At 41.1% G+C, this 19,037-nt stretch overlaps 2 protein-coding genes across 5 annotated transcripts in view; one reads left to right on the top strand and one right to left on the bottom strand.

Annotated features, from left to right (window-relative positions):
* Positions 1-1,186: 1,186 nt before the first annotated feature.
* Positions 1,187-13,642, bottom strand: LOC118612507 (proline-rich protein 2-like). The gene is made up of 4 exons (XM_036234398.1): positions 13,592-13,642; positions 10,392-11,580; positions 4,781-4,837; positions 1,187-4,167 (listed from the first exon to the last, which is right to left on the bottom strand). The coding sequence occupies exons 1-4, from the start codon at positions 13,640-13,642 to the stop codon at positions 4,010-4,012; spliced, it is 1,455 nt and encodes a 484-aa protein (XP_036090291.1). The 3' UTR covers positions 1,187-4,009.
* The window catches only part of ELF2 (E74 like ETS transcription factor 2), a 78,761-nt gene continuing 70,568 nt past the window's right edge, over positions 10,845-19,037 (top strand). For 2 of the 4 annotated variants that reach the window (XM_036234275.1, XM_016154060.2), the window contains exon 1: positions 10,845-10,972. The gene's annotated coding sequence lies outside the window, so the exon portion shown is untranslated. The remainder of the gene's footprint in view (positions 10,973-19,037) is intronic. The other 2 variants (XM_016154050.2, XM_036234276.1) reach the window with 2 other exon arrangements.

Here is a 19,037-nt window from a genome sequence, read left to right as displayed (position 1 = left end):
GAAACTAACAAAGATGAACAGGAGAAAAGCACACAAATTTATTTAATGTAAGTTTTACATGACGTGGGGGCTCTCTAAAGGAAAGGGAGACGCAAAGTCAGACCTGGGTATTTTATGCTAGGTTTGATGAAGGGTGGACAGTCGTGGAGGAATACAATAAAGTAAGGAGCAGGAAGTAATTGTAATGAACTGCGGAAAACTTAGCAAGGCCTGTTCGTTGGGATTCTTTTTGGCGTCCCTCTGTCTTCAGAGATAAGGATTCTTCTTTCCTCTGGGTATGGAGAGAGCGCCTCTCACATGAGAGTTTTATGCCCTATTTCAGGGAAGATGGGGTGTCTGGTGGGAAGGAGGTCTGTTTTATTAAACTCCTTCAGTGTAAGATATTTGGTATGCTAACGTGCCATATGTTGGGACAGTGTGTTCTGAATCCTGCTGCTTTCAAAGCTAAGTTGAGGAGTTTGTACCGAGCTATGCCTTAGGAAGATGAAATTGGCAGGGAGGTATAAAACCAGCCGGACTGGGACTAGCATTAAGCATACCAGTCACAGGTCTCATGCTATACTCTGAGAAAAATATAATGGAGTCTTGTGTGAGACACTTTGGTTTGCAAAAAAAAAAAAAAAAAAAAAAAAGGAACCAACTTGATGTAGCTGAAGCTGAAAAGGCGGGTATATTATAAGGGAACTGAGGTGATTCAAAGAACGCTGGGGCAGGTGGGCAGCTGGACCTCAGGTTAATAAGCTTCAAGTTCAGGGCCTCTTACTTAAACTGACTGCTACAGAGGCCCTAGCAATATAATCATATGGTCAAGTGTTTTCATAAAATTGTAAAAGTTAAGTCATTTTAACTACAGTTGATTAAGATTTCTGTGTCTCTACTTATTCCTGGAATCTGAACCAGCCACTACTGGCTGTTTTTTCTCTTGGGAGAGGCTTGGAAGTGAGGAACGCTGACTCCACAGTACCTGAAGTTATGCACTACTTCAGTATTTTGCAACAGTTGCGTGTTTTCTTTTTAGTTTTATGTCTTAGATGAACCATTTCTAATCCTTAGGAGGAGCATTTAAGCATATGCCGGCTTGGATTTCTCTCTGGGTCTGCGTATAACAAGGCGGTCTGTTCATTATAAGGCTCTAGCCTTGCAGCATGGGCACAGTGAAAGGTTGAAGATTCTAAAATAGTGTTTTGGAGACACAGAAAAGAAACTCATATATAAACAAGACAAAAAATATTTATTCAAAAAGATGATAAAGCTTGAGAGTGCATATTAACTGTAATTCGAATAGACATTTTGGAACATTTCAAGAAAACAGTAAGATTAGACTCCTGATTTGCAAGGATATGGAAGGTACCTTCTTTTATCATTTTAAAATTTAACTACTGAATTTATTTTTGAATGTATATTTTTATTTAGATAAAACTTAAAGAACTGTGAAACGAAAGTGATAAAGATGATGGTCATACCAAAAACTGTAATTCAAGATCATAATTTCAGACCACGCCAACAGTAATAAGATAAATTCTGAAAATAAATTATGAGTAATCTCTGGATTATTTCATACTACAGTTGAGTGAATTATAGGAACACATTAGCAAAAGATGTTAAGATGTCACTGATTTGACATTAAATAGTGATATCCATAGAGATGATATAAGACTCATAATCACTACTTACTGAACATTAATTAAATAGCAAACTACTTGAGTACTTTCAATTTAAAGAATATTTAACATTAGCTATTACATGAGAAAACTGGGAGGTGCTGACATCTTTTCCATGAGAGAAGCATGATACAAACTCCCATTAATTGAAAACAATCTTAGAAACTGATATAACATTCCAATGACAGGATGTGAGGCCGACAGAAATTATTCTAAGTTATCAACAGTATGAAAAATTTAATTTTCTAAGCTAGAAGAAAAATTTAATTGGCTTTATATTCTCTCCATAGAAAATAATGTTGTGAAATCATCACATTAAAAAACAATGAGCATATGTAGCCAAAGAATGTAGAAAAATTATTTTAGAGGCGTGTCAGGCAGTTGATTAATAAAAAGATAGTATATTTTATATTTCTGGGTTTTGTATTTGAGGTAACGATCAGCTTTTAAAAATCTGTCATTTTTTTGTGATTTATTTCCCATTCTAATTAAGTATGCATATTCAAACCTGATTTTGTATTTCTAATTTCCTGTTTTTTTAGAAAGAGGGCTGTCCCGTATTGTAAAAGCGTTCGTTGGGTCCTATGAGAGCCTGGAATAGGTTGGGTCCAGAAGGCTCCGAGGACCCCGCACACTTCTCTCCTGCCCTGTTGCTTGCTCCTCTCTGGGGCTGAGGCCCACCTGATGGGCTCTCCCCGCTTTCAGGTCGCCTTTGGCAGACTACGACTCTCCCACTGCTACCAACGCACAGTAAGACTGTAGATGGTCCGTTTGTTCCCATTCCAAATTCCTGAGAAAACAATTACGACAGGCCCAGTTTACACAAGGTGCATCTTGCTTGTTCAGTCAGTCAGTTAGAGCCATAGCCAAAGAGAACAAAGTCACGTGGAATCAGAATGGCTGCTGGGGGCAGGACCAGTGCTTGGTTATCAGAGAATTGGGGTTGGCTCCCTTTGAGGTTGAACTAGAGGGGTCCTGAGTAAGAACAAAAGTAAATGAGAACAGAAGAAAATGCTAGAGAGCTTCACAACTGATGAGACTAGAATGCAGAGTAAAACAAGAATGTTAAATTTAAAAAGTACCCTTTATGGCTCAGTGATAAAAGGTCATAGGGGAAGACTAAATTCTCAGAGCGGGTTGCAGGTAAATCAGAAATTCGCTTTCTGGAGCTAATCCATGGCAGCTCTGAGTTGTATTTGATGAAGTGACGCCATATTCCCCTATTTCATTTCAAAGCTCATTTGTTACCTGTGAGAATATTTTTTAAAAAACATTTTTACCTCTTTATAGTTCAAGAGGATTTTTCATATGCTACTTATGTTGCTTTCTTAATGTTATCATTTCAGACTGACGTTAACTTTATAAGTTCTAAAATTTAAAAAAATTAAGAGCTTGTTACCTTGCACACTGAATGGCCTTAGGCCATTTGGGCCTTACCATAACTTGTCTTCTCTTTTTTTTTCATAAATTGGATCTTTGAAATATTTTTTGTATAAGACTACAAGAAACAGCTAGCGTATCTGGAGCACACAAAAGACTCTTGCTTTCTTATCTTACTTTTCATTCCTTTATCCCATTCGCTTATCTCACCCCAAAAACCTGCTATTTGAAAACAGGATCCTAGCTAAGAAGTTTTGGTGAGAAGAGTGTTCCACAAAGTCAATCATGTATACTACACTCCTGTGAATGTCCTTAGTCTCCTTTCCAGATATCTATGTCATTTATAGAGAAACCTACTGTTGCCATTTGAAAACTGTGCACTCAAAAATACTCAGTGCCACCACAGGTCTGACAGCCAGATGTGCATCTTCCTTCAACACCCATCTGTCCCTTGCTCTTCTCAGCTCTGCCATTTGGAAGTTTAGTACTTCAGGGCTTGAGAGGCAGGGTTTATTCAGCACCTTTGCTCTAGCATCTAGTTCCTGCCTAACTGCACAAAAATTACCTTAATGATTAAAGGGCTCTTCGGGCTAAGGGTAAATTAAACATATTAAAGACTGAAAATTTCAATAGAACAATATAAAAATAATTAAGGTTTTCATTATATAAGCGTTGGGAAATACCTAAATTGGCTTATAATAAATGGAAACCACATTAGAAAAATATACAGAACATTAAGAGGAAAAACCGAAAAGCGAAATAATTTTGAACATCTGGATATGGTTAGCTATAGGCAAAATTGTAAAGCCGATGATTGTCTACATCTGAGTCCACGGTTTGCAGAGCCAGTTTTTAGCCCTGCCCTGAGGTTTGCCTGAGCTCCGTGATTTCCCTACCTTCTATGCCTTCCTAGAGCCAAGCCTGCCTCTGCCATCCTGTACCTGGCCGCCTGCCGCCAACATCTCCCGTCAGGCCCTCCCAGTCCTGCCCGGCCCCGCCCAGTCAATTAAAAGGGGCTTGTTATTGCAGAACTCCTTCCACGGGACTCGGGACTCGGGACTCGAGGTCATTAGAGAACGAACTCCCTCTTCCTCAGCTCCCAGCTCAGTGACCTCAGAAAGGCAGCCTGTGAAAATAAGAAAAATTGGGGTTCGAATTCCCATTCTGCTTAGCTGTGTTAACAAAAGCAAGTCACTTAATTTTTTAGGCCTCAGTGTCCTCAACCGTAGGTCGATTAGATTAGAGTAAACATAATATTCCTGACAGATCTAAGAGACTAAAGGCTGGATTAGGGACTCGGACCTTGCCTCTTCAAGGCTTACTTCTCTAGTTTGTACTGATCACAAAGGGACCCCCTTTGTCCTCAGTCACACCCAGTGGTAACAGAATTAATCCTTGTTAACATACTAATGTTTTGTCCTCACCCATGTAACTAAATAAAAACAGAGGCTTTGTAAGTGGGCTCTGAAATTCTCTACGAGTAGCATATAAGCCACTTCTAGGCTTGTTGAATTGTGACTGGGCTCCTTCACTTCCCTCAAATCACATGGCACTGGTGTTGGCCTATTCATAAGGAAAGCGCAGGATCAGGAAGCTGGCTTGAGCATGCCTTCCACCCTGAAGATGACAATGAGGAGCACGAGGAGCAGGGGAAGGCTGAGCGGCCGGCTAAGAGCGGTCTGGAGCCAGCTGTGTCTGGAGCCAGCTGCGTGCATTTCCTGCCTGGCTCCTCTACTCACTTGGTGGTGGCCTTGGTGAAGCTGTTGTACTCCTAAAGTACGTCTCAGTTTCATAATCTGCAAAATGATGATACCTTCATGATTGGGTTGTCATTGAGGATTAAAAGAAACAATTTTAAGTATACATTCAATCAACACTACTAAGATAATGCTTAATTTCAAAAGCATTTTGTCGATACTTAGGACTTTGACCACATATAAATACAGATATTATCGATTACAATACCTATCCATGGACTCTTGAATATTAATTTTAACCCTGGAACTATTTTTATTTCTCTCTCCTTTACATCGGGGTAGTTAACAATATTTTAAAACTCTCGATGCCTCTTTCCATTTATTTCATTCTTTTCTGTCTGGTATTATGGTCCTCCTGTGACTTTTTTTTATCCTCCGTATTGATCGGCTTCTTATCCTGGCCTTGAATTTCTCTCTTTTTGCTTAGCAGTCGGTGTCATCAGCAGATATGGAAAGTCTACTCGGACGTAGTGCAGCAGACAGGAAGAGCAGGATACAGGAGCCACAGGCTGGAGTGGAGGGAGCGTGTTGGCAGCCAGTGGAGAAGTGAGTGTCTGGAAAGAGGGAGATAGGGACCAGGGCCAGAAACACTCAGCCATCTGCAGTGGGGCCTGCTGTGTTAAGCAGAACGGGGAGGTGAGTAGGGCTGCAAAGTGGCAGCAGTGTCCTAAGAATTTGGGGGGCGGGGGCGGCTGGGGCATGAGGCTGATGTCAAGGCTGAGGCAGAAGGCAAAACTTCATCCTTGATGTTTGGACAAGAACAGTTGAAACAAGGCTACATTTGATAAGTTCTACTGGTTAAGAGCATAGACTTGGAAAATGAATTCAATCTCAAACTCATGAACTGTGAGACGGAGATAATTATATGGAGGTCATAAGATTAATAACCATGAAATATCTAGTAGTATACTAATAATAGCTAATATTGTTATTATTGCCATTATTATTTACTGTAATTAAAATAATGCCACCCACTCTGATTAGCTCACCAATAGGAAAAATCTCCAAAGAAAGCAAATAGATAATGGGCAAAACAAGTCTTTGGTTTGTTTTTCTAATCTTTAAGGTGATTCAGGAAATAAATAAAAACAATTCTATTAATTCATTTTAACTTAGTAGCATGGAATGCCTTTGAAAACTGGTCAGCTCACAAATATGGAAATTTATCAGCTCTTTCCCCATGAAAGATATTTATCTTGTATTTTAATGAAATACTATAGCATTTATCCTGAACTTTTAAGAAACCAATTTTATTCAGAAGCTTTAAAGATTAATATGATCTTAAATCACTAATAAAAATGTCTTCAATACGTTTCATCTGGACTTTTAATTTTATAATAAAGGAGGCAAAATCTGCTTACAAAAAATTGGTTTTAACATTGAAAATATTAGAAATTCTAACTAGAATAAAGTTTAATCCATCTTAAACACTTCAAATATTTTAATAAAGCAATACAATGTTCTTTAATATACTTGTGGATAGAATTGATACAATGCTTCCAACTAAAGCACTATTTTAAAGAGAAGTTTGCTTTTCAAATACAAATTATGAAATGACTACGTACTTATTCTACTAGAAGTATTACATGGTAAAATTACACATGCAACTCATTAGAATTTAATTTCTTTTCTATATTCAAAACTTTATATTTTCTGCTTATTTTACCTGATTGTATTTGATTGTACAAATTTCACTCTCAAAAATTGTTTCATTGGATTCTGGAAACTTAACATGCCCCCCCCCCCCGAATTATTTTGGTTATGGTCATTCTCTAGGTCAGGCCTCTTATAACTTGTTTGATATACAATATTTAAGAGATTCTGATCCATAAAAGGCAACATGTTATGTAAAACAAAAAGTGAGTTTGGGGAGTAGGTTCCTTCGCAGACCCAGAATATGGGAGAGTTATGAATCATCACTTTTGTAGAAGCCCAGAAAGGGGCAGTGAGAGGGACGGATAGAGTGGCTCACAAATAAGGTAGGTTAACAGCAGACTGTAACTGGACAGTTGCCCAAAACCTCTCATTCCTTAAGGCGAGGCACAAGAAGAGATTTTTCTGACTATTATCATAAAGTCTGCGCAGTTGTTGGTAACCTGGGGATTTGCCCACCTGCAATGGGGGAAATCTAATAAGTTTAAAGATTGCCACTCAAAATTCACTACTGTGGATGCCCTTGTGGTGGCTCATTTCTAATATATGGTTCTCAGTGGTCTTCATCTTCTGGTATTAATGTCCTAGTGTAGGGTGACCTCTCATACTGAATTAGGACTGATTTGTATGACCAATAGAATAAGGCGTAGTGATGGTTGTGACTCCAGGGGCAGGGTCAGAAAAGGTAGCACAGCTTCCCCTCATTCTCTGGGACTATTCACTTTGAGAATGTCCAAGGATTAGCTTAAGAAAGAGCATTTCCAGTTGCCCCATCTGGCTGCCACTCAAAGAATTTAATTTTCTGTGGTTCTCATGTTATCACTCCCATCCCTAAACCGGGCCCTACAGAGTCCTTTTCTCATTTTACACATATAGATATGATATAAAGCAGGAAAACCTCTTCCTTTGGTTAGTATATATCACTGAAGACAGACTGAAATTTTAAAAAAGACTGTCTTAAGTCATTAGAAAAAGGGGACTTAAACACAAAGAAAAGTACAAAAGCATTCTGCCTAATACACATTATACAATCTCATTTATATTTTATCTATATAAATGCACGTGTATGAATATGCACAGAAAAAAAGTCTTAAAGCTTAAATGTTCAATGATCATTTATGGTTGGTTACCTGTGGAAGGGTATCGGATGTCTCAGTATGTGTGCAGGGGGAGGAGTAGAAAGCGAAGTAGAGAAGGAAAGGATACTCGGCTTTTTAGAAAGTCTATCTTATATTATTTGAAAATTGATGAGACTGTATTGAAGAACCATGTATAGTTAGAAAATAAATTGTGTAATACGAAAAAAACAGAAGTAAAAGCAATGTAGTTACAACATGGAGACCTTCTAGTCTATGATCATCAGCATGTTTCTAAGACTGCTGGCCACATCAGCCCTTGCTTGCTGAACCTTAGGTCTTTAGAATGCTGTGCTGCAAACTTTCTGGGCTTCTTACTTGCTTGACCAACTTCCACAAAAGATATGTCTTTCCAAGACCCACTATCGAAGAGCTGCCTCAGAGACTAAGTTTGGCACCTTTCAAGGCCAATACCAAGAGAACAGATGGCTCTGTGTCTTATTGTACCAGTCAGTGACTGCAGTGCTAATTCTGGGGAGCAAACGATCCCCAAACACAGCGCTTAAAACAATAATCATTTTTCTTGTGTAGGTCACTGGCTCCAAGCTGGGAGTGGTTCTAGACCTGCTCTGTAGCTCTCCTTCTTACTGGGCCAGCAGTCTCCCCAGGCATGGTCTCCACATTTGTGAAAGGCTGATGTGAAGAGAAGAAAGCAGAAACATGCAATACCTCTTAAGGTCAGGCTCAAAACTGTCACACTGTCACTTCTGCCCATATTCCTTTAGCCAAAAGCAAGCGGAATGATCGAAGTGCAACATCAGTGAGGTGAAGAAAACATTCCATCTTTAATGAGAGAAACTACAAAGCCACAAATTCAAAGGACATACATACCTGGAGCACTGAAGAAATGGGAAGAGCAATGTTACCTACCACTGTTATCCACCTGTGACTTTCCAGATTACTCCGAATTGGCAGTAGGGGAGACACATTCCTTCTAATGGTAACTAACAACAGGAATGATTTGACTCTGCCGGTGAGATCTGCTCCAGCCTCTAGGAATCAGGCTTTGTCCTTGCATGCACCTTAATATCTTATGTTTTTGGCACGGAGATGCAGTAGCGTTATTAATTCCTTCAAATATCAAACTAGACAATGGTTCCCATAAGTGATAGGTTATTTCACAGGACATAGAGGATTAGAAATACTGTCCTAGAAAGGGAGCTGTGTTTGTCATAACCTGTTTACTGTATATTAATGGTTTGAACGTCACAAATTCTTTAGTTCAAAAGGGTGCCAAGACTTGTCATGTTTTAGAACTCAGGAATCCATAAAACTTCATCAGAGTTAAGAGGATTTTTCTGACTAACCCTATTTGCTATCCGGGTTTTCCCTATGTTTGTTTAAAAGCAAATACCTCTTAAGAAAAAAAGTCCCCAAAGTTGTTTTTGAAGATAGGAAAGGAAGAACTACCCCGTCTCTCAAGTAAAGAGACATGAATAGCTTAGAAAAAAAAAAAAAAAAAAGAGGTCATTAAATTCCTAGGTTCTTCAGGGACTCAAATCGGTGGGGCCTCCTGTGGTTCTCTGACATTTGAGCCCCATTCTAGGGTTATTTCCATGGTTCCCACGTTACTTTCCAGAACAGCTAGCACTTACATTCTTCAGGGGTTCTTTTTTTGCTCAAGACTGCTTGTGGAGAAGCAAAAAGAGTGAAACGAACCTGGTGAATGTTACTCCAGGTCCATCTGCGTGCGGCTGCAGGAGCCCGAGAGGGGCGCGGAATCGGTCCCCACGCGCACGGGGCAGTCACTGCTCTTTGTTAACGGAACAAATACTGTACCAGAAAACGCAGCGGCGCGGAAGCATGCATGGTGGTGGGGGGGGGGAGGAGTAGATTGAGGCGTTTGTATGCATAACTGTGGGTAAGGAAGGTCAATAATACGAGGCGCTCCAAGCGCAGGACAACCCAGGACACCGTGTCATTGGCTTTGTGCACTTGAAGGCGCGTGAGAGCGCCTTGCTCAGGGGTTCCCCTTTGTGTGAAAGTGGGGAAACCAAAAGCGTGCAGCTCCTGCTGGGTTTTCATTTTCGAATTGTAGGCGCTTGGACCAAATGACTCCCGCACCAATACGGTCCCGCATTCTCGCACCAACAATACTCGGACTTGAGTTACTACTTCGTCGCTGACCAAGCGAGGAGCGACAATGGCTTGGTGCGGGAGCCCGCAGCTCCGGGAGCCGCGCCAAGGGGCCGCCCGCCGCGCTCCGCAGCTGCGCGCTGAGCCCCGCCGCCCGACCGTCAGCAAACGCGGGCACCAACCGCCGCGCGGCCCGGCCGTTGGGCGGGTGGTAATTTCTGGGAACGGGGCGGGGTCCGCCGGGGTACGAGGCCCGGTGCTTGCGAGCGGGGAGGAGGAGCGGGCGGCGCCAAGGGGCGCGCGGCGGGCTGGGCGGTGCGCCACGAGCGTCAGCGGCCGGGGCGGGGCCGGGGCCGGGCGGCGGCGCGCTGCTGCCCGCCCGCGCGCCCACCTTTCCCTTAGCCCGGCTGAGGAGTGGAGACGCGAGGGACCCGGGCTAGGAGTTCTTCCCAACCCCGGCCCTCAGTAACTGTCAGACTGCCCGAGCGCGGGGCCGGCCCGGAGGAGAGGGGCGGGAGTCCCGGGCCGGGGATGGGGCGCCAGCCCGGGCCCGCGGGGGCGCTCGGGGAGTGGCGAGGGTGTGCGCGGACGGACCCGGCCGGCTGGGAGAGGCGGGCGGGCGCTGCAGGTGCACGCGCGGCCTCGCGCTTTGCAGCCCCCGCGCCTGTCGGGGAAGCGGGATAGGGGACCCCCGAGCAGAGCGCGGGACAAGTGGCTGGAGTCATTACCTGAGAAGGCGGGTTTGGGAGAAGTTGGGGGATCAGGGGCGGGCGAGATCCAAGGGTGCAGCGGAGGCAGGTCGGGCGGGCCGGAGGGGGCCGAGGGCGGCGGGCCCCGAGAGGTATAAATAGCCGGCCCCGCTTTGACAGGCGCTGCGGTGACTGGCGGTGCCGCCCCCCCTCGCCGCGTGGGGAGGGGAGGAGCGCTCGGAGCGGGCGGGGTGGGGGAGGCGGACTCGAGTGTCCTGGTGGCGGCGGCAGGAGGCCGAGGGGGAGGAGCCGAGCGGGGGGTGAAGGGAGGGGGCCGGGAGCGGGGCGAGGGCGGGGGCCACCATTGCTCCCCGCGCCGGGCTCTGTGTCGCCGCCGTCGCCTCGGCGGTTGGGGGTCGGTGGGGCGGTGCGGGCGGGGGGCGCTGCGCGGGGCGGCGCGCGGTGTTTTGTCTCTTCCTCTCCCTGTGGAGTGGCTCGGGCTGCCGGGGAGGCCCCGGCTCCCTCCGGACGCCGGGCCAACGGAGGCGGCGGCGGCGAGTCCGCGGCCCTGCCGGCAGCGAAAGCGACGCCGCGGTCTTCCCAGGCGACGCGGAGAGCAGGTAAGAGCGCGGGCAGCCGAGGCTGTGGGAGGGAGCGCGGAGGGCGCGACGATAAAGCCTCGCTGTCCCGAGTGCCGCCTCCTCCCTCCGCGCCCCCGCCCCGCGCCTGTGTTGTTTGCTCCGGGGTTTGCGGAGGGGTTTTCCGGAGGCTGTGCGGGTGACACCGGCCGGCGGGCGGGGAGGGGGGCTGGCGCCTTCGGGCAACGGTCGGGGAGCGGGAGTCGCAGAAAGGGGCAGGCGCGCTGCGCGCCGGCCCGCGGGGAGCGCGGGGCCGGGCCGGGCGACGAGGTTACGGACCCCGGCGGGGGGGATGGGCCGCGCGCCGCCGGGCTCGCCGTGTTTACATCTCCGCGCGAGTCACCTCTGCCGAGAAGCGGACTGAACTGACCCGCCTGCTCCCGCGGGGAGGCCAGGGCGGGGGTCCGGCTCCGGAGGAAGCGCGTCCTGGGAGGGTCCGGTAGGGCGGGAGGCTGCGGCCGGCGCTGGGGCAGGGCGGCCAGCCCGGGGCGGGACCTGCGACGCTCCGGCCGCTCGGGGTGGCGCGGAGGGCTGGCGAGCAGTTTCCTCCCCCGCGGGCCTGACCGCCGCCTCTTCCCTTCCCTCCGCTCCTAGCTTGCACGGCAGGTTGTACTCGGTCATTCTTTTATTCTTGCTCTCCCTGCTGCCACTTCCCGCATTCCCCGGGGGTAGGGAGGTTTGGCTGTTAGGAATCCTTTTTTTTTTTTTTTTTTTTTTTTTTAGACAAAAAAAAAAACAACAACAACACCAAAAACAAAACACGAGCTCTGTAACACGCGCGTCCAGTGACCGCCTTCTGGATCCTCTCTTCGCGAAGCGGGCCCTCAGGACCGCGCTAGCCGGCTGCTTTGGGGGGCGCGGGAGGAGGGCTCTGCTGGGCTGGTCCTGACTGCCCCCGCAGCTTTGCGAGCAGGGCAGCCGGGCCCCGCTCTTGCGCCAGTTGGGGATTTTTATTCCATGTCAATAAAGGACAGAAAATACTCTAAAACGCCAAGAGTAATACAGATTGTACAGTTTCTAATGTTTCTCATGTGCCAGCGTCCTGGGCTTCCCCCGCCCCCCCCGCCCCCGAGCTAGATTCGCTGCAGAATAGCCTTAAAGTTCGTAGTACTTCATTAAATGAATAAGAGGGGGGCACTTCATTGTAAAACTGTAGAATTTCCCTTCTTTCTTGTGTTCATGACCATTTACTTCAGCTGTGTGGTTTAAATGTTAATCCAGTGATGAGAGAACAGTAATCGTGTTTGGTAATCAGATTTGCTTTCCTTTTCATCCGTGAGTCTGTCGAGAGGTAAATTATGCACTTTCTCTAGTGTCATAATCCCGGAATAGTGCTAGCATCTCAGAAGAATGTATGCTCTACTAAGACAGGTTTGGATATTTGTGTTTCTTCTTTTCTTCAAAAGGTTTAATGACTTCATATAAGACAGGAAAGTTGGATTACATTTAAAGGAATTCGGGAATAATTGAAGTTTATATATAGTGCAGTACAGTTTACAGAGTGCGTTCATATGAATGTTATTGCGATATCTCCTAGTATACACATGAGGTAGAAAATTGAACTAGGGTATCAGAAATCTGAATAATGGCAACCTGTTTTTAATTTTAGTGACTTAACTAATTGATTAATCATTGCTTCTCACTCCAGATATATATACTCACAGAATAATCAGTTTGGTTGGAAAAAATTTCTAACTTTGAGATTTCTATCCTAAATAAATAGGTTGGTAACTGTGGCTGTGGTAGGGCCTACTAGTGTTGATGGCTTTACCTTCTCACAGACTGTACACCCAAGTTTTTTCTTTCTTTTTTTTTTTTTTTGGTAACAGCTTTATTGAGATGCAATTCACATACTGTTCAGTTCACCAATTTAAAGTATACAGTTCACAGGTTTTTAATATATTCAGCAAGTTGTACAACTTTCACCATAATCAATTTTCGAACATCTTCACCCCAAAAAGGAACCACATAACCATGAGCAGTCACTTTTGATTTTCCCCAGCAGCCCCAAGCAAAGGCAAGCAGTCATCTATTTCTTTCTATATATTTGTTTATTCTGGACATTTTATTTAAATGTAAGCATACAATATGCGATCTTTCGTGACTGGTTTCTTTCACTTAGCATAATGATTTTAGAGCTCATCCAAATTGTAGCATGTGTCATTATTGCTTTTTATTGCTGAGTAATATTCCATTGTATGGCTATACCATGTTATTTTTCATTAATTAGTTGATGGACACTTGAGTTTCTGCTTTTTAGCTATTAAGAATAATGCTGCTATGAACATTTGTGTATAAGTTTTTGTGTGGACATGTTTTCATTTCTCTTGGGTATGTGCACTTTAAAAACGGCAGCTTTTTGAGTTATTTAATACCAAAAGCTAGTCCATTTTGAGTGCACAGTTCAATTATTTTTAGTAAATAGATGGACGCGTTATCACCATAAGCCAGCTTTAGGACATTTCTGTCACCTCTAAAAATGCCCCTCTGGCCTGTTCATAGTTGACCCTCATTCTCATCCCCAGCCCCAGGCAACCACTGGTTTGTGCTTTGCTCTATAGATTTGCCTTTTTTGAATATTTTGTATAAATGGAATCATACCAAATGTAATCTTTGAATCTGGCTTCGTTCATATTTTTGAGATTTATCCATATTGCAGCATCTATCAGTGTTTTGTTCCTTTTTATTGCTGGATAGTAATCTGTTGTACGGATATACCATATTTTGTTTGTCGATTGACCAGTTGATAGACATTTGAATGGCTTCCAGTTTTTAACTGTTGCAAATAATGGAGCTTGAACATTTGAGTACAAGTCTTCGTGTGGACATATGGTTTCATTTTCTTTGGTAGAGACCTAGGAATAGAATTGCTTGGTCATCTGTTTAACTTTTTAGGAAACTGCCAACCTGTTTTCTAAAGTGCCTGTACATTTTACATTTCTAACAGCAGTGTATAAGAGAGTTCCAGCTTCACGTTCTTGCCAACGTTTGTTATTGTCTGTCTTATAGTCATTCTAGTGAGTATGAAGTGGTGTTTCTAATTTGCTTTTTCCTAAAGACTCAAGGTGTTGAACCTGTTTTCATATGACTATTAGCCGTTTATGTACCCTTGTTGGTGAAATAGCTATTCATATCTTTTGCCCATTTTTTATTTATCTTATTACTGAGTTATAACAGTTCTTTGTATGTTCTGGATGCAGATCTTTTATTAGATATATGATTTGTAAACATTTTTTCCTAATCTGCGGCCTTGTCTTTTTTTTTATTGGTATCTTTTGAACCACAGAGTTTTAATTTTATTTTTTTTTTGGCAAAAGTTTTGATGGAGTTTAATTTCTCAATTTTTTTCTTTTATAGATTAATCTTTTGTTGTCATAAAAATTCTCAGCCTAATTCTAGGTCTTGAGGATTTTCTCCTTTGTTTCCTGATAGATGTTTTATAGTTTCCACTCTTATATTTAGATTTATGATGTATTTTGAATTAATTTTTATGTGCGGGGTGAAATAAGGGTCTAAATTCATCTGTTGTATGTGGATTGCTTAGCACAATTTGTAGAAAAGACTGTCATTTCTACATTGATTGCAAATGTACAGATTTATTTCTGCACTCTAAATTCCTTCTCATGATCTACATCTCTGCCCTATGCCACTATCACTCTGACTTGCTTAATGTGCTTTATGGTAACCTGTGAAACCAGCTAGGGTTAGCCCTTCAGTTTTGGTCTTGTTTTTCAAAATTGTGGTTATTCTGGCTTCTATATAAACATTTTTAGTTTTGGCTTGTCAATGTCTGTGAACAAGTCTTGGAATTTTGATGGGGAATGCATTGAATCTATTGATCACTTCGTGGAGAATTGCAACCTTACAATAATGAGTTTTCTAACACACAAACATGAAAATTTCTTTCTGTTTATCGATCGTTAATTTTCTCAGTGATGTTTTGTAATATTCAGTGTGCAAACCTCATACTTAAAAAAGTTATTGTGGTAAGAACCCTTAACATGAGATTGCCCTCTTTTTTAATGTACAATACAGTATTGGTAAAGTATAGGTACAATGCTGTGTAGCATATTTCTATATTGGCAGAAGGTTCCTTTCTAATTCTAGTTTGTTCAGAGTTTTTATCGTGAATGTGCATTGGATTTTGTCAAATGCTTTATCTGCATCTGTTAGTGTGATCATCTGTCATGGTTTGCCCAGGACTCTCCTGTTTCTTGCACTGAAAGCCCAGCATCTTGGGAAGCCCCTCAGTCCTGGACAAACCAGTGTGGCTGGTCGCCCTAGTGTCTGAAATGATTATGCGGTTTGTCTTTATTTATTTATTTATTTTACATTAATATGACGTATTAATTGATTTTCAAATATTAAACCAGCCTTATATTCCTGAGATAAATCTCGTTTGGTTGTAGTATGTAATCTTACTATTGTTGCTGTATTTGGTTTGCTCATGTTTAGGTGAACATTTTTGTGGCTATAATTTATGAGATCTACTGGTCTGTAGATTTCTTGTAATGTCTTTGGATTTTGTAGCATAGTAAGTAGTACTAGACTCTTAGAATGAATTGAGGAAAAAGAGTTCTCTCTGCTATTTTCTGTAAGTGTTTATGAGGGATTATCATGGCTTCGAATGTTTTTGATAGAATTCACCAGTGAAAGCATCTGGGTCTGGTCTTTTCTCTTTGGGAAAATTTTAAACTAATTCATTTCCTTACTTGTTAAACAGCTCGATTCAGATTTTCTGCTAATTTTGAGTTAGTTTTCAGTGATTGTGTTTCTAAGAATTTGTCCATTTCATCTAAGCTATTTAGTATTTTTGACATACAGTCCATAATAGTTCCATATGTTTTTAATTTTCCTAGCATAGGTAGTGATGTTTCTCTTTAATTCCTAATTTTGGTAGCATGTATTTTTCTCTTTTTCATTTGGTCATTTTAGCTACAGGTTTGTCAGTTTTGTTGTTCTTTTCAAAGAAACAAGTTTTGGTTTAATTGAATTTTCCAGTTCTGTTTCCTATTTCAGTGATTTCCATTTTAATCTTAATATCCTTCTGCTTGCTTTGGGTTTAGTTTGCCTTTTTTTTTTTTTAGTTTCTTAAGGTAGAAGCTTATTGAATTGAGATTTTCTTTTTTGATCTAGGCATTTAAAGCTACAAATTTACCTCCAAACATTATGTTAGCCGCACCCCATACAATTTCATATGTTGTTTTTTAACATTTTCATTTCCTTCTAAACGTTTTCTAATTTCCTTTGTGATTTTTTTCTTTGACTCATGGTTATTTAGAAATGTATTGTTTAATTTCTAATTATTTAGAGATTCCCCAAATTTCACTGTCGTCGATTTTTAATTTAATTCCTTTGTATTAGGAGAACATATTTCACATGATTTTTCTCATTTTAAACTTACTGAGACATTTTTATGGCTTAGTAGGTAATCTCCGTGAGTACTGAAAAGAATATACATATTCTGTTGTTGGGTGGAATGTTCTGTGGGTGTCAAGTCAAGTTGGTTAATTGTTTTTAAGGCTTCTATGTTTGTGCTAATTTTCTTTGTAGTTCTGTGTTTTCGAGAGTGAGAGATTAAAATCTCTTACTGAAGTATCGATTTTTCCTTTCAGTTCTGTTTTTGCTTTATGGTTTTGGGATATTGGTATTAGGTATGATATGCATATATAATTGTTTTATCTTACTGATAAATTGACATTTTCATCATTATGAAAGATCCCAAGTAATATTTTTGTCTTTAGTAGTGTCTTGTCTGGTGTAAGCGAAACCACTCTCGCTCTCTTGTGCTTATTGTTTGCTTTGCAGTCTTTTTCATCCTTTTACTTTCAACCTGTTTTTTATTTTAATTTAAAGTGTGTCTTATAGACAGCATGTAGTTAAATGCTTTTTAAAAAGGTTTGACCATTTTTGTCTTTGATGTACAGTTTAATCTGTTAACTTTAATCATTAATAGTCAGATTCGTTATGTCTTCAGTAGGTCTTCAATTTTGCTAATTATTTTCCATGTCTCATTTCTTTTTTATTTCTTTGCTTCTTCTAGAGCTAATGAATATTTTCCAGGGTTTTACATTTCTTTGTTTTTTAACTAGATTTTTTGAGTTATTTTCTTAGGTTATTCTAAAAATTACAATATGTATCTTAATTTATCCCAGCCTTCAGATCGACTAATTTAATTATAAAATATAGAAACTTCACTTCATTTTCTATCTTCTTCTGTTAGTATTGTCATACATATTAAGTTTCTATGCATAAGAAGCACAACAATACAGTTTTATAATTTTTTGCCATTGTATGTCTTTTAAAACAGTTAAGAGCAGAAAAAAGTTTTTAAGCAGTCTTTTATATTTACACATAAATTTACCTTTTATGGCACTCTTCATTTCTTTTTGTGTGCTTAATTTTTGGCCTGGTTATTTCTTTTAGTCTGATGGACTTTCTTTAGGATTTCTCATAAAGCAAGTCTGTTATCAGTGAATTATCTCAGTCTTTTTTGGGATTTTAAGAAATTTATTTTGACTTTACTTTTGTAGAATAGTTTTGCTGGATATAAAATTCTGTGTTCCAGATTTTTTTCTTTTCAGCACCTTGAATATGTCATCTGTTTTCTGGCCTCCATTGTTTCTGATAAGTTGTTTTTCTCTTTGTACTTTCAAGATTTTCTTTGGTTTTCAACAGTTTTAATATGACGCGTCTAGGTGTGGATCTCTTTGTGTTTATCCTGTTTTGGAATCATTAAACTGAAACCTATGGATTAATATTTTTTAATAATTTGGTGAGTTTTGATTACAATTTTTTCAAGTATTTTTTTGTCCTTTTCTCCCTTTCCTTTTGGGATTCTCATTACATGTATGTTGGTATGTTTGATGGTATCGCCTAAGTCTCTGAGACTGTTGATTTTTAACAATTACTTCTTATGTTCTTCAGAATTGGTAATTTCTGTTGCTATGTCTTCAACTTCGCCAACTCTTTTCTATCATCTCATATATTCTGTTGAGCTCCGCTAGTGATTTTTAATTCTGGTTGTTATACTTTTCAACTCTCAACTCTAGAATTATTGTAGCTTTCAAATCCAGAATTCCATTTTATTCTTTTTAAATATTTATTTTTATTGCTTATTTTATGAGTTACAATTGTCGTACTCTCATTTAATTATTTAAACATGGTTTCTTTATTTGGAGATAAGATTAAATTTTGGTAGATGGTATCTAGACTATGTGTCAGATCCTAAAATGAGGTTAGTTTTATTTCTAAATTCAGTATATTTCATCTGTATTTCATGATATGCATACAAGTATATTATTTAATTTTTATCAAAGAAATTTATTTGCATGTAAATAAACAGGTTCTTTTGTAGAAAGTATATTACTCTTAAATGCTAAATTTTATTTGATAGTTTTTATTTAAAGATGATTAACAATTTATAATTACTAACGTTTATTGATATGTAGGATCAGTCTACCTTTTAAAGGCATGCCATTAATTCTGAAACTGTAGGTCATTCTCTGAACTGTTTATACAGTATAACATCTACTTGTTTGACTATATTTTTTGCTGTTAACCAGTTCTCTTATGGTAGGTGGTAATGGGTAGGAAAAAAACAAAACAAAACAGAAGAAGCTCAAGAGAGCAATATGATGTGTTACAATGGTTACGCGATATAAAAACCTTCGTATGAGCCTGCACATTTAATAATGTAGTGTCCATTCATTTTAGGTCCTTGAGAGACTGCAGTAAAGATAACTGCAGTGCCTGTTCTTGTTGGAGCTTACATTCTGGTAGAGGAGACCGACGTTAAACGTATAAACAAATAAGATAATTTTAGAGAGTGATATAAATATAATGAAAAAATAAAATAGGCCAATGTAGTATCAAATAGGGAATGATGGGGGAGCTATGTGGAAATGGAATGTAACTTGGGGGAGAGGAGCCACAAGAGAAACGTCTCTCCGAAGGGCTGGTGTTTGAGCGAGAGCGGGATGGTAGGGGAGGAGGCTTCTGTCCCTCGATGACCTGGAAGAGTCTCCTGGTGTAGAGAACAGGGGGT

The sequence above is a fragment of the Rousettus aegyptiacus genome, unplaced genomic scaffold (assembly GCF_014176215.1).
Source record: "Rousettus aegyptiacus isolate mRouAeg1 unplaced genomic scaffold, mRouAeg1.p scaffold_m13_p_16, whole genome shotgun sequence".
Classification (NCBI taxonomy): Eukaryota; Metazoa; Chordata; class Mammalia; order Chiroptera; family Pteropodidae; genus Rousettus; species Rousettus aegyptiacus.
Note: the sequence above shows the minus strand (reverse complement) of the source record. Positions and strands in the feature narration are given on the sequence as shown.

Bases quoted from the DNA above. Each gene is read 5' to 3' on its own strand.
- LOC118612507 (XM_036234398.1), bottom strand. From the start codon at position 13,642: ATGGATAAATCTCAAAAATATGAACGAAGCCAGATTCAAAGATTACAT. The intron at 11,581-13,591 runs GTATGATTCCAT...CGTGCAAGCTAG, and splicing joins AGATTCAAAGATTACATTTG to GAGCGGAGGGAAGGGAAGAG. The intron at 4,838-10,391 runs GTAATGACTCCA...ATCATTTTGCAG, and splicing joins TCCCAAACCCGCCTTCTCAG to ATTATGAAACTGAGACGTAC.